The sequence below is a fragment of the Chinchilla lanigera genome, unplaced genomic scaffold (assembly GCF_000276665.1).
Source record: "Chinchilla lanigera isolate Chin_1 unplaced genomic scaffold, ChiLan1.0 scaffold00051, whole genome shotgun sequence".
Taxonomy (NCBI): domain Eukaryota; kingdom Metazoa; phylum Chordata; class Mammalia; order Rodentia; family Chinchillidae; genus Chinchilla; species Chinchilla lanigera.
The window spans coordinates 5,195,778-5,209,516 of NW_004955452.1; the positions used below are offsets into that span (position 1 = coordinate 5,195,778).

Here is a 13,739-nt window from a genome sequence, read left to right on the forward strand (position 1 = left end):
TGGGCCATGCCCTGAATGCAAAGGTGACCACTGGAGATCGGTCTGCCCTCTGAAGCAGAAGCCCCAGAGCTCAGACCCATCCTACCAGCTAGTCCAACAGGAATGAGGGGGCCTGGGGCATACTCTGCCTTCTCCCTCTGGCCAGACTGTCATCTCCATGGAGGAGCCCTGGGTAATCATGGCTATGGAGGAACAAGAAAACAGCCTGTTGCTAGACACAGGTGCAGGTCTCTCAGTCCTTTTCAGTTCTGGTCTTCCTTCCAGCCGTCACACCTCAGTGATAGGAGTCACTGGTGAGGAGGTAATATGCTATTTTTGACAACCATTAGGCTGTAACTACTTATTAGATCCTTCTTGCATATCTCTGTCTTCCTGAGAAACCACTTTGAAGATACCACCATATATTACAGCAGCCATTGATATTTTCCTACTAATCTATCCACAACTCTGTAATGTTTGTATTGTTCCTATCGTATTTCGTAAATGGATGTGTGTTTATTATTATGTGTTTCCTACAACAACCATTGAGAATAGTTAACGATTATTCAATAGGTCACTCATGTATAGCTCTATTTATTTTCTTTAGAAGCCACTTTGAAGATACCAAAGTATAGTACAACTATTGATAATCTCCTACCTCTTTTGTCTGTAACTCACTATTATTTGTCTATTTGTTTTCCTGAGAAACTGTCTTGTAGATAACAATATGTAAAACAATAACCATTGATAATTTCCTACCACTTTGTCTGTAATTTGGTAAGCCCCCACATTATTATGTTATCCTTCTTTTACTCTTTAAAATTAAAAAAAAAAAACTCCCATACATAACACTAATTTCTTTCTAGCAATTTTTTAGAGGTTTTGGCCTCAGGAACTTATTTGACCTATTTTGTGCATAAAGATGTTCACTATGGCAATGTTTTGCACTAGCCCCAAACTAGAAATTACTGAAATGTTTAATTGTATAGGGAGGGAGATTAAATGATGATGAATTGACTTACTAGGCTATTATTTAGCTTTTAAATGATGTTTACAAAGGTTTTTAAAATATGTCTGTGTGTCATACTCACAGGAAGAAACAAAGATACATGGGGAGAAAAAGAGTGAAAAGAAAGCTACCATATGGTTAGGGTTGAATAATAAATGTTTTCCCTGTTTCTGTCTGCTTTCCTGTGGTAAGCATGTGTACCTTTGATACATGAAAATATGGATGGATATAGACAGCTTGCATCTGCTTTTTAAAATTATCTGCAAGGATGCCTTAGTCCATTTTGGTTACTATAACAAAATACCAGAGGTGGGAATCTTATAAAGAAAAGAGATTTATTTAGCTTAAATTTATTTGGCTTGAGTCCTACAGATTCAAGAGCATGGTGCTGGCACTGGCAGTGTGGGCAGAAATATCCCTCCAGTGATGTTGTGTCCTTCTGTGTGTCTCATCATAGTGAGAAAGAGGAAAGGGAAGTGGATCTATACAGAAGAGAAAGGTCACATGATGAAAAAAGAAGTAAGAGAGCAGCTGAGAGTGCTGAATTCGCCTTCCTTGGCAGCCAGTCCAGTCCCATGGAACGTGACCCGCTCCCACTGGGCATGCATCAGTCTCTTCTAAAGGCAGTGTCCCTGGTGAGCTAATCAATCACCCCTCCCCAGCCCCACCTCCTGGAGGTCCCCTACTTCTCAGTACCATTGCATTGGGGACTGAGCCTCCAGTACACAAACTTTTAGGGGACAAAGCATCTCCCAACTATAGCAAAGGGTGGACACAAAAAAATGGGGCCACTGCACCCAACAGAAAAGAGCAATCCAGAAGTGGGAGGAGAGGGCGTAGGGAGAGGGTGCTGAAGCCCAGACCAAGCTGAGACTCCTAGAAAATGCTTAGAAATGTAAAAGGGGACATTTATCTTATTTATGTTTTTGGAGCAAAAAGAACAGACTAAGGATAGGCGTCTCATTTGAACACGATACTATAATTATAAAAAGAGAAACCACAGTTGCTGGTTGCTAATTCGTTTCTTAGGCTCCATCTTCTTGAAAGGCAGACTTGGTGAAGCGAATGCGAAGAGCCTGCCAGTCCTTTGGGCAACTAGGGTAAGAGGAACAGCAAGGAGGCTGGCAGGGATCACGTCTGCCATTATGTATAAAAAGTGGAGGGAAATAGCAATCTGCAATGTAGAATGTGGGTGAAAATGTCATCAACTTCCAGCAAAATTTCCTAATTTTTAAAAACATTTCAGACTTGTAACTAGAAGTTACAAAACTCTAATAAAGATCTCCTATTTTCCTTCGGCCGACTATGCAGATGTGAACATTTCACCCTCCTTCATCTCCTTTTCATTCTGGGTTTTTTTATTTGTTTGGTTTTTTGGGGTTTTTTTTTTGTCTTTTTGAGACAGGGTCTCACTATGCAGTTCAGGCTGGCCTTGAGCTCACTTTGTAGCCCAGGCTGGTCTCGAACTCGCAATGATCCTCCTGCCTCAGCCTCCCGAGTGCTGGGATTACAGGCGTGCGCCACCATGCCTGGCCTTCGTGCATTCTGAGTGTTTGCGTACACGCATTTATGCATATGGACGAACCCATGTGTGCGCGTAAATCACTGTTTTCTGAACCATTTGAGAGTACACTGCAGAAACGGTGCTCCTCAGCCCTGAATATTTTGTTGTGTATTTCTAAGGGGATGATGACACTTCTCTACCTAATAGTACAACCATTACAGCTGGCAACTTAACACTGCAAGTTAACACTGGTATAGTACTGCTGTCCGAGTACATTCAGATTTTGACAGCTCTCTCAATATCCTTTATAGCAATAATAATAATGATAATTAAAAATAATAATAATTGATGTTATTTCTGCCACAGCGTCTAAGATAAGCACACATAATACATTTTGTTTATGTCTCTCTAGTCTCCCTCAGTCTGGAAGTTCCTCAGTCTTTTCCTTCTCCTCCTTGACATTGGTTATTGTGAAGGGTAAAAATCATTGATGTCCCTCAGTGTGGGCTTGTCTGATGTTCCCTCATGGTTCAGTTCATGGGAGGCAATTTTGGCAAAAATATCCCTGAAGTGATGTGTGTCCTTCTGTGCATCATATGAGATGGTGTATGATATCTATTTGTTTCCAATAATAGTTTTTTGTAAATGTCAATAACAGCTTTATTGAGAGATAGTTCAAATACTATAAAGTTTACCTCTTAAAATGTATGTTCAGTGGTTTTTGGTATATTTACAATTATGTGGTCATAATCAATCAATTTTAGGACATTTTCATCACTCCCAAAAGACCTCAGACTCACTAGCAATCACTGTGTATTTCCCTCTCTCCCGCCCCTGGCAGTAACTACCCTACTTTCCGTCAGTATGGATTTGCTTATTCTGGACATTTGGTATATGTGGCATCATATACTCAGCAGCATTTTTGTGTCTGGTGTCTTTCACTTAGCATGGTGTTTCAGGTTGCATTCATGCAGTGCCGTGTGTCAGTACTTTGCTCCTTTTTCTGGCCGAGTAATGTTCTGTTATATGGCTATACTACATTTTGTTGATCAGTCGCTGGACATTTGGGCTGTTTCCACTTTTGAGCTAAAACAAGCAGGGCTGCTGTGAACATTTTTGTCCAGATTTTTTTGTGGCCATGTTTCTATCTTGGCTGTATTGTCAGGGCTCCCCTAGACCACACCCAGGTTTGGTGATTCATTAGGAGGACTTGCAGGACTTGGCACTTAATCCTGCTCACGACTGAGACAGACAGCAAAATTAGCTAAAGGAAAAGTGCATGGGCAGAAGTCTGGGACAAGTTCCAAGAGTTCTGTATCAGTGAAGACACACAGACGTGCTCAGCTCCCGCAGCATCTAATTGTGGCAGTGTCTAAGGTGTTGTCTTCCAGGAAAGCTCTTTAGAGACTCAATTTTCACTGGGGGCTAGTCACATGGGCACCCTTTGCCTCACAAGTACCAAAATCCCAGGCTCCCAGAAAGAAGGTAGCTGTACCACATAAGCCACATGATTTGTACGCACAATGTAGGTACAGCGAGGCACCCTTACCGAGGAGGCAATGGTGGGAATGCTCACAAAACTCACCTTCTGGGTGCCAGCTAGAGCCTAACCTTGCAAGCAGGCCTTTCTGAGGACAGAAGTCTCAGCCCTGCTACATTAACTCTTTCCTGTGCAGGAATATACCTGGGATTGGAATCGCTAGGCCATATGCTACCTCCATGTTTGACATTATTTTATTTTTTGCCAAACTGTTTTCCATTCCCACTAGCCATTTATGAGCGTTCCAATTTGTCCACATCCTGGCCAATACTTTGTATTGTCCATCTTTCTGAGGATGGTAATTCTAGTCGGACTAATAGATTTTTAAGTTAGCAATTTGCAAGCATTTAGAACAAAAAAAAAAATGATCTGTAGGAGCAAAAATGGGTTCTCTAACAATAATCATGCCAGTCTAACCCCTTATTTTCCTTTTTTTAAAAAAAGCAATTTATCTTTTCAGTACTAGCTGTACCAGGGCAGAGTATTTTTACATTTCAGCCCTGTCTTTCACAGTATCATCATGTACAAAAATGGAGAACTGGAGGTTGTGCTAATCATGGGGCGGATTTCTCACTTGCGGACAGATGTCAGTGAGCGGTACGAGGTCTGGGAGAGGCCCCCTGCTGCTGCTTCAGCCTGACCACTTCCACTTCTGTCCAGAACGTGGTAGGGGGGAGACAGATGGCAGTCTGTTTAATGTGCCCATTACCCAAAACAGGCAGACACACATGTGTCTTGAAAGATCTGGTTCCAGCAAGATCCTGACAGCATGGGTTGGCAGGCAGAGTCCCATGAGATGGACACCATCAGGGACAAATAGCAAGTCCTCCCCTGCAGGATATGATACAGATATAACCAGGCAAGTCTGCACATTGGTTTCTGCCGTTCAACAAATGGGTGACAAAATCTTGGGGCACCTGGAAGTGTGTTACTGTATGTTGTACGGGTCTTTGATTTGAGAGGCAGCACAAGAAATTCTGGAGACTGTGTTAGTCAGCTTTCCCATTTCTGGACACAATACCCAATACCCATGACTTAAAGGAGGAGAGGTTTAATTTGGCTTATGTTGTAAGGGGATTCAGTCCATGGTCTGCTGAGTCCAAGGTGGAAACATTATGGCAGGAGGGCATGGTGCAGCGAAGCTGATTAGTTCATGACCGCGGGGAAGCAGAGCAGGAGAGCTGCCAAAGAGGAAGGAATGAGAGACCAGACATAGATCCCAAGGTCCTACCTCCATAACCTACCCAGATATACCCAAAAGTGTGCTCCCCCAATCCCTTGGGTGTATCCAAAGCAAATGAAGTTGACATTCCACCCTAATGGCCCCAGGGACTTGTTGGGGCTGGCAATCTACAGTTGCTCCCCATGGTTACACATCTGTGGTATGGAAGCAGGATGAGCTGTCTTCCCTCTGGTACCACAAGGAAAACAGATTTGGATTGATTAGGAAGAACTTGGTGAAACTCTGTTATTGATCAGGCTGCCTGGTAAGATGGTGAGAACCCTGCCCCTGGGGATATTAAAGAAGAGACCACTTAATACTCTATTATGAAACTTCCAAGGGGCAGAAGTTGATCTGGGTGACCTCTGAGGTCTTAGAACTGCCTGAGCATTAAATCAGGGATTCCCTATCTATAATGCCAAGTGCAGGTGTCACCTGCAGCATGTCACCAGTTCCAGAGTGAAAATGTTAGCCTTTCCATGGATCATTATCTCCCTGTGTTCCTCACTGTCCTGTCTATCAGAATACTTGGACACCCACAAAGCTTCCCCGAGACATACTTCCTAGTGCTTCTAACCTCTGTGTACCTGTTCATGTCTCACCTATTTTGTATTGGTTTACATTGAGCCTCTTGGGCATGTGTTAAGCTCTAGAGACAATTTTCTTGTTTGTTCTTACATTGATCCAGCAAATATTTAATGAGCACTTACTTTGTGCTGGTGCGTGTGTGAGTGGTAGGGCATGTAGCAGTAAATAGGGGTGGGGGGGCTGACCTGATGGCTGTGGGTATAACAGCCTGATAGTGGGCCACCGTGGCACTGTGGATTGGAAATGTGGGGGCAAGAGTCTGATTTCAGGCCTGACTTAGGGGTGGCTGGGAAGGGGACCCCCCACTAGAAACGTGTCCTTTAGCTCGACCTGAAGGAAGACGAGCAGCTGGCAGCGGGGAGAGAGTAGGGCTGGGAGAGCATGCTCACCATTGCTGCAGCTCCAGCTGTGCCCCGAACACAAGACAGGACACCTGGCGGGTGTTGCCGAGGGTATATTTGGAAGAGGAAAGAGGACTGCCTGGCCAGGGACTTCCCATCCCCTGCTCATCTAGCACCTGGGCTGAATCACCTGTGACCTGTATGGGTAGGCACATGAGGGTCTGCAGGTCAAGGCAGCTCTGATGGTCTCTGAAATCCAGTCCCGGGTGACGTGCGGATTGTTCATGCCTTTGTTCCCCTTCATGGATATGGATGGCTATGAGAATGGGCTGTGTTCCAAACATTTCTACATCCCTGCAGTGACAGCTCCTTTGAGATCATGTAGATACCTGTGATTCCCATAATGATCCCTGAACACCCACTTCTAAGTGGGGGGAGTTTTCAAGGTAGAATGTGATCCCCCTGCACCCCAGACTTCTATCTACTTCTTATCTACTGTCACTTATGTCTTAGCAGCCCGCTGCTACCCTCCCACCCAGCTACTTGCCCCCAGATAAGAGAGACCGAGGGAGGAGGCCAGTCTGCCTCAAGCAGTTGTACCCGGCGATTATTTCCTGTTATTGCCAATTGAAGATAAGTAGAAAATAACAGAGGAATGGAACCAGGACTCAAAGCCAAGTGCTTGGCATGCATTACCATGACATTTGCATGTGTGTCACATGGGAAGCCCTGTGTCAGCTGAGCGTGAGGTCAGATCTGCTGCCCTGGGAGATAAAAGAGCTGGATTCCAGCTTTGCTAGCTGTGCCAGCTGTGCCAGCTGTGCTGTCCTGACCACTGTCCATCTGCAGTCTCAATTTCTTCATCCATGAAATAGGGATGTGGTACTAGACTATTCTGCCATTTCATGGAGAGTTGGGGCCATTCTCCCATCGGGCCTGCCTCCTGGCCAGGAAGTGCAGCTGTGGCTACTGTCCATAGTGACCAGAAGAGATGGCGTCTAAGCTTGGGCACCACGAAGGGCTGACCATAGTGAATACAGGTGATCACCTAGGAAGAGGGCCACTGGGGCAGGAAACACAGTCCAGGAGATCGGAGGAGAAGCATCTAGAAGTGGGATGAGAAATAGAGACAGAAAAATACCAGCTGAGCATCCCCAATCCAAACTCTAAAATTCTCTAAAATCATGAACATGTTGGGCAATATGATGCCACAGATTGGCATCTGTGGCCCCATGTAATGGGTCATAGTAGAAATGCAAGCATACTAAAAATATTATGTAAAATTATGTCCAGTCTATCTGTATAGGTGTACTTAAAACGTAAATGAATTTCGTGTTTAGACTTGGGTCCCTTCCCAAGACATCTCATTATGTATAAACAAATGTTTTAAAACCTGAAAATAAAACTGCAGCCTGAACCCCATCTGGTCCCCACAGTTTTGGATAAGGGGTATTCACCCTGGATAATAGATCAGTGGCTCTCAAATGTGGCTCATGAACCAGCAGTGTCACATGGGAACTTAGAGCCTGGTATAGGTGAGACCCAGAGATCGGATGTGTCCTTGGAAGGCCAAGAAGGGAAGAGAACTAGCAATTTCAATCACTTGCTGTTGAAAGAGGGCATTTCCATTATTACCCTTCACTGAAACTTTTCAGCATCATGGCAAAGCAGGCTTTGTTGTGATTTGTTAAACAGGACTTAGGTGAGGCATCTGAGACTCACAGACATACAGTTTCGTGACAGAGTCACAGGGATAGCAGCAGACGTGAGGGATTAGAACTCGGGTCTCTTCGGTCTCAAAGCCTGAGTTCTTTCCCCTGTATCTGGCTGCTTCTCCACCACATGCCCCTTAGCGGTGCCTCCACTGCGCAGCTCTGGCTGCTGCCTCTTTCCCCCCGGGGCCCCCTGCCCACCACCCCCAGCTCGCTGTTCTTTCCTCCTGCAGCGTGCTTTGCAAAGGCAAAAGCAACACGTCTTTCAGGCAAATGAGGAAGACTGTGGGATACAAGGGAGCAGAGTGGAACGCTGTGGCGTGGGGTAGGGTGGGAAGATTGTCCCCTTGTGTCCCTTGGCCTTCAGCCCTACATGCAGCTAAGGCAGGTAGGTGCTGGCATGAAGCTTTCTGCAAAGTAAGAACTCACACACTGGGTGATAGTTCTGAGCTACTCACTGATACCTACATATGCCAGACCCTGTGCTGGCTGCCCTGGGGGAAACTGAGGCAAGGCAGGTGTAGTTTCTGGCCTCAAGGAACTCATAATCCAGAGCCAGAGAAACAACAAATAATAGTGGCCACCTGGGATGCTAGAGAGATGGCCAGGGCGGTTATAATCTTTCAAGGCACTCATGTGGTGACTTTAGGGGACAGACCTATGACTTCAGAGCCAGCAGACGTAGGTTCCATTCCCAGCCCTGTTGCAGACTCCTTGGGGACTCTAGGCCAGGTTACTTCGTATCTTTGACTTTTTAAAAAATTTTTTTTATTTTAAAGAGAAAAAATAAAAATAAAACAGTTTCTAAACAGGTTAGTAGGAGAGTTAATTGATACAAAAATTAATACATTGTGTATTGTTGTCTTTCTAGTACTTATTCAGAGTACAAGATACAGGCATGATATCTTGTCCAAACTATATTAGCACAAACATAGTTTATTTTCAATGAACTAAGAGAGACTAGCTGTAGAACAATCTTAACTACCTTGCATATAAATTTATATTTTTCTTCTTCCCTTCTTCCTTTCCCTTTTTCCCCATCATCTATCTTTTCTTTTGAGCAGTTTCTTCCCAGTTCACAATATCTGTGAATATCTTAGCAGAAGGATAGCCATGTTCAACAAATGGGTGACAAAACCTTGGGGCACTGGGAAGTGTGTTACTGTATGTTGTATGGGTCTTTGATTTGAGAGGGAGCACAGGAAATTCTGGAGACTGTGTCAGTCAGCTCTCCCATTTCTGGACACAGTACCCAATACCCATGACTTAAAGGAGAGTTTAACTTGGCTTACGTTTTAAGGGGATTGAGTCCATGGTCTGCTGAGTTGGCTCTTACTTACTTGCTCAGTTTCTCACACTAGTGAGACAGTACGGTGTTTACACATGTGGGTCTGATTTATTTCACTTGTGAGTGTGGTACCAGTCCTTGCTTAGGTGTTGTTCTCTTAGATCACAATAGGCGCTCACCTGCCGGTGAGTTGATTTCTTCCCTGGAGGGATTAATTTAGGCTGGAGCAAAATGGGGACAGCTGTATGTAAGAGGAAGAATTTAGTATGTGCCTCTCATACCCTTTCTAAGAAATCTCTGGTCAGACTGTGGAAGAAGGAGTTAGTGAAGGAGAGTGGCTTTCCAGGCAGCGCTGTCTGAGTGATTAATTTAGGCTGGAGCAAAATGGGGACAGCTGTATGTAAGAGGTAGAATTTAGTATGTGCCTCTCATACCCTTTCTAAGAAATCTCTGGTCAGACTGTGGAAGAAGGAGTTAGTGAAGGAGAGTGGCTTTCCAGGCAGCGCTGTCTGAGTGAAATTAGGGCGAGAGCAGGTTGCCTTCCTCAACTTGGAAACTTTGGGAGATTTTTTTTTGAGTGGATTGGTTTTGGTTCTTTGAGGGGCTCACTCTAGCCCAGGCTGGCCTCGAACTCTCAGTCTTTCTGCTTCAGTCTCCCAACGGCTGGGATTACAGCCGTGCGCCACCACACCCAGCTTTGGGAAATCATTTTTAAAGCGTGGGTTAAATTCCGGTGGCAGAAGCACCACAGTTGCCCACCTGCACGACAGGCATTGTCTCACGCAGGTCCCCTGTCCTCTGCTCCTTCCTGCAGATGATGCGCTTTGCCTGGCAGAGCTACCGGCGCTACGCTATGGGGAGGAACGAGCTGCGCCCGCTCACGAAGGACGGCTACGAGGGCAGCATGTTTGGTGAGTGGGCAGGGCCCCTGCCTCCGGGGCCGAGTGGGAGTTCGCCTTCACTTCCAGAGTGCAGCCGTATCTCTCCAGGCCCAGGGGCATCTCCGCCTGGGTTCCTCTGGGCTCTTCCTGCTCCCCAGCCTTCCCAGCCTGAGGGAAACCCTGTGCTCCTCTCAGCCCTACGGATCTCCAGGTGTATGGTTATCACTTAATGCTTTAGAGCAGAGGAACCTGGGAGCGTCAGCAGGGATGGTGAGGGATGAGGTCTGGTTCTGGGGAGGAGGCCTGACTGTCTAGAGGACGCTGAGGACTGAGTTTAACTTCGTGCCTCCAGAGGGTGTGGGGAGATGATGGGAGGCATCGTCCCAGCAAAACCAACACACATCCCATGGGGCTGGGCGCCCGGGCTGCCGCTCGAGTCCAGGGGTGTCTTGCAGAATGACACACGTCAGGGTTTCAGCCTCCCTGGCTGCTGGCTTTGTTCTCCTGGCCGCAGCGTTCTTCAAACCTGCAGCCTTATGAGCCCCTCTCTTCCCGTCTCCTCTCAGAGAAACTACCAGGCCTTATCATGGGCCTGGCTCGCATTTCAAACAGTGCCTGCTTCCTCTCTGTGGCGGCTCCCTTGAGAAGGTGCTGCCTGTGGCCTGGCTGCCTTCTTGCCTGAGAGATGTGCAGGGGTGGGGGAGCATGGAGGGGAAATCCATCCTCCCCGTTCCTCACCCCTGAGACACGGGCTGCTGGAGTCTGGAACCAAAGAACCAAGTCTGAGGTGGAAATCTCCAGGAAAACCTGAAGGGCAAATTTACAAGGCATACAAGGAATGGCCCTGGGTGTGTGGCCACAAGGATTTGAGTTGTGGGAACGGTGCCAGGGACCCAGCTTCTCCTCCTGACCAGTCAGCCTTGTCATATATCCGGCTGTCCCCCACACCTGGAGTGGGGTGGATTTGGATTGTTTCGTTGATTTATCTTTCTGATTATCTTAGGAACATAAGGGGAAAAAAAAGAACAATATCAAAAAAAGTATAAAGCAGGCGAAAAATTACTTGATTGCCATGTAGATATAGCCTCTGTTGACATCTTGCCTCATTGCCTTCCAGTGTTTCCTCCTGTGAGTTTTTTAATCTTTCTATATACAATTTTATGTCCTTTTCCCGCTCTCTTTATCTCTCTCTGTATCTTTCTCTCTTTTTAATGTTACATCATAAGTATCATTTAAATTTTTTCATGAAGCACATCTTAATGGTTTTAGTGATGGTGTGGATATGGTGCGCTAATTCATTTAATCTTCCCGCTAATGCTGGGCAAAGGTTGTTTCCAGATTTTGCTATTAAGAGTAATGTATGAGTTATTGCTTTATGCATAAAGGAATAGGAATTTATCTAGGAGTAGGTTCCTAGAGAGGAATTCCCAAGTTAGATGGGGTAAAGACACTTTTCTTTTTTTTTTTTTTTTGGTTTTTCTCCGGTACCGGGAACTGAACTCACGACATTGCGCTTGCCAGGCAGGCGCTTTGCCGCTGAGCTAATTCCCCAGCCCCAAGACACTTTTCTTTAACCTCAGAATGTAGCACATGGATCCTGGTGGGGAGCTGCCGCCACACCTGTCTGGACTACAGATCTGCGCCCCGGCCTCCCGCGTCAGCCCTGGAGAAAGAGGGCTGGTGTGGAGCTTGTCGAAGTTGTTGGAGATTGTGCTGTCAGTATGATGGAAATGTGATGGAGAAGGCTTCCCCTCTCCTTCTCTCTAAACAGTTTGCAAATATTCAAGGAATTGGAGCTTGATGAGTAAGGGAAGCTGTTAACTTCCAAAATTGCTCAGCCGGGGCAAAGCTATTGCTCAGGCCATCGTGGGAAACACTTCTGGGAGGGAATGAGCTGAACTCAGTCCCATTGTGTAAAATTCCTTAGACCCTAAGACTTAAACCTCAACCTTCCATCCCCTTTCTAATCACCAAGCTGGGTTAAGCATGGGCCACCCATAACAGTGAATAGAACCTGGACCTTGAGCCAGAAGACGTGGATGCAAATCCTCACTCTGTCTTCAGCTGTGTGGCCACATCCAAGTCAATGACCTTTTGGGGCCCCTGTTCATTCATTCTGCATAGTGGGGCTGCTATGAGAATATAAACACGTGTATATGAACATGCCAATGGACACGCACATATGCACTCATTATACACTCATCATTCATGATTTCTGTTATGATAGATGAAGTTGATGGTCACCCCGGTGAGTCCATGGTAGGCTCTGAGGTCCCCTGGATTGTCTGTCTCCCATGAGTGGCCTTGGACCTGAAGAACCCCATCACAGTGAGCAGGTAGCTGGCAGATGAACCATCTTTGCCAGCTTCCTTTGGGAAAAAAGGGTACACAGGCACCCAGGAACTGGGCAGGCAGTGCTGATCTGAATTTACTCTCACTCACCAAGTTCTAGGGGTACAGGAGCCCCCACAGGGTATAGTGAAATCTCTGTCAACTCTACCAAGACATGTACCCCTTCCCTGGGGCCCTCTGGGGTCTACCCAGAAAGTCTAAGCGAGAAAGACAAATAGAGGTGATCACAGATAATGATATGAATAGTCGTTGAGGTCATTGGCTTGAGGTTCTGTATCTCTGGAGCCAGGCAGACCTGGGTTCAAATTTAGACTTCGCTGCTTCCTGGTTGTGTGATCGTGGGCAAGTTGTTTCTCTCTGGGGCTGTCTTTCTGTAAAGTGAAGTTAACATCAGACTTCCAGACCAGGTCGTGCCTGACACAGAGATGCTGTTAATAGGTGGTAGCTATGATTATTACCACAAATAGGTTTGGGGATGTGGAGGCTTATGAGAACATACCCAGTGGATAAGGGCTGCGAGCTGGGGGCCGGGAGAGGTTCCAGCTGGGGTGGCCCTGCACAGATGGACACAGGAGAGCCGGCTGGAACTAATCAGCGCGTCACACGACCACGTCTTTTCTAGCTGCGTGGCGGGGAGGTGCGGATGGGTTGCATCACTCGATCAGTGACCTCGCCGTGGGCCAAGTCCTGCAGACACAGGACACTTCAGGGATGGTCAGGTGGTAGGCAGTGCCCATCCTGCCCCTCCCGCTGAGCCGGCTGCACAGGGAGACCCTGAGCAGTCTGCCCATGCGCATTGCTCAGTCTGGACAGGGCTGCTGGCGGCCACATCCTTGGGCCTGTGGGGCGGTAATGAGTTCATGCTGTTGCCTTGCTCTGCCAAGATTCATCAGAGCTGCAGCGAGCACAGTCAGACGCCTGAGCCTGGTGCCCCGTGCAGCCTTTCACCACCCTGAGTCCCCCTTATAGCTGCCTCTTGCCTTCCTCAAATCTGTTCTTACTTTGAGGACAAGATCTCTTAGTGAGGCGTCTCTTGAGCCTGACTGAATGAAATGATTGTGTCCTAATCATTTCATTGACTCTGTGGCTTCCTTTCCGCCCACATCTGGCTCAGCAGGCCCTGTCAGAAAATACTCCCAAGGCCCCAGTGGTCACCAACAAAGAAGGCACAGGCTGCCCTGGCCTTATGGCCCAGGCCAAGGCAGAGCGCTGCCTTTTTCTTTTCCTCCGAGAGTTGGCGGGATAGGACAGCAAGTGTCTAGCTGGGTGGCAGGCAGAGCGTGGGCTTTGTGTCCAGATGAACCTGGGTGGTCTCGGGCTGCA

General features: G+C 46.8%; 1 protein-coding gene across 1 annotated transcript in view; it reads left to right on the forward strand.

The window, feature by feature from the left end:
- The window catches only part of Man1c1 (mannosidase, alpha, class 1C, member 1), a 133,983-nt gene that overhangs the window by 48,531 nt on the left and 71,713 nt on the right, over positions 1–13,739 (forward strand). Inside the window, exon 2 of the mRNA XM_005394825.2 lies at positions 9,998–10,094. Coding sequence (XP_005394882.1) covers positions 9,998–10,094 — 97 coding nt within the window. The remainder of the gene's footprint in view (positions 1–9,997; positions 10,095–13,739) is intronic.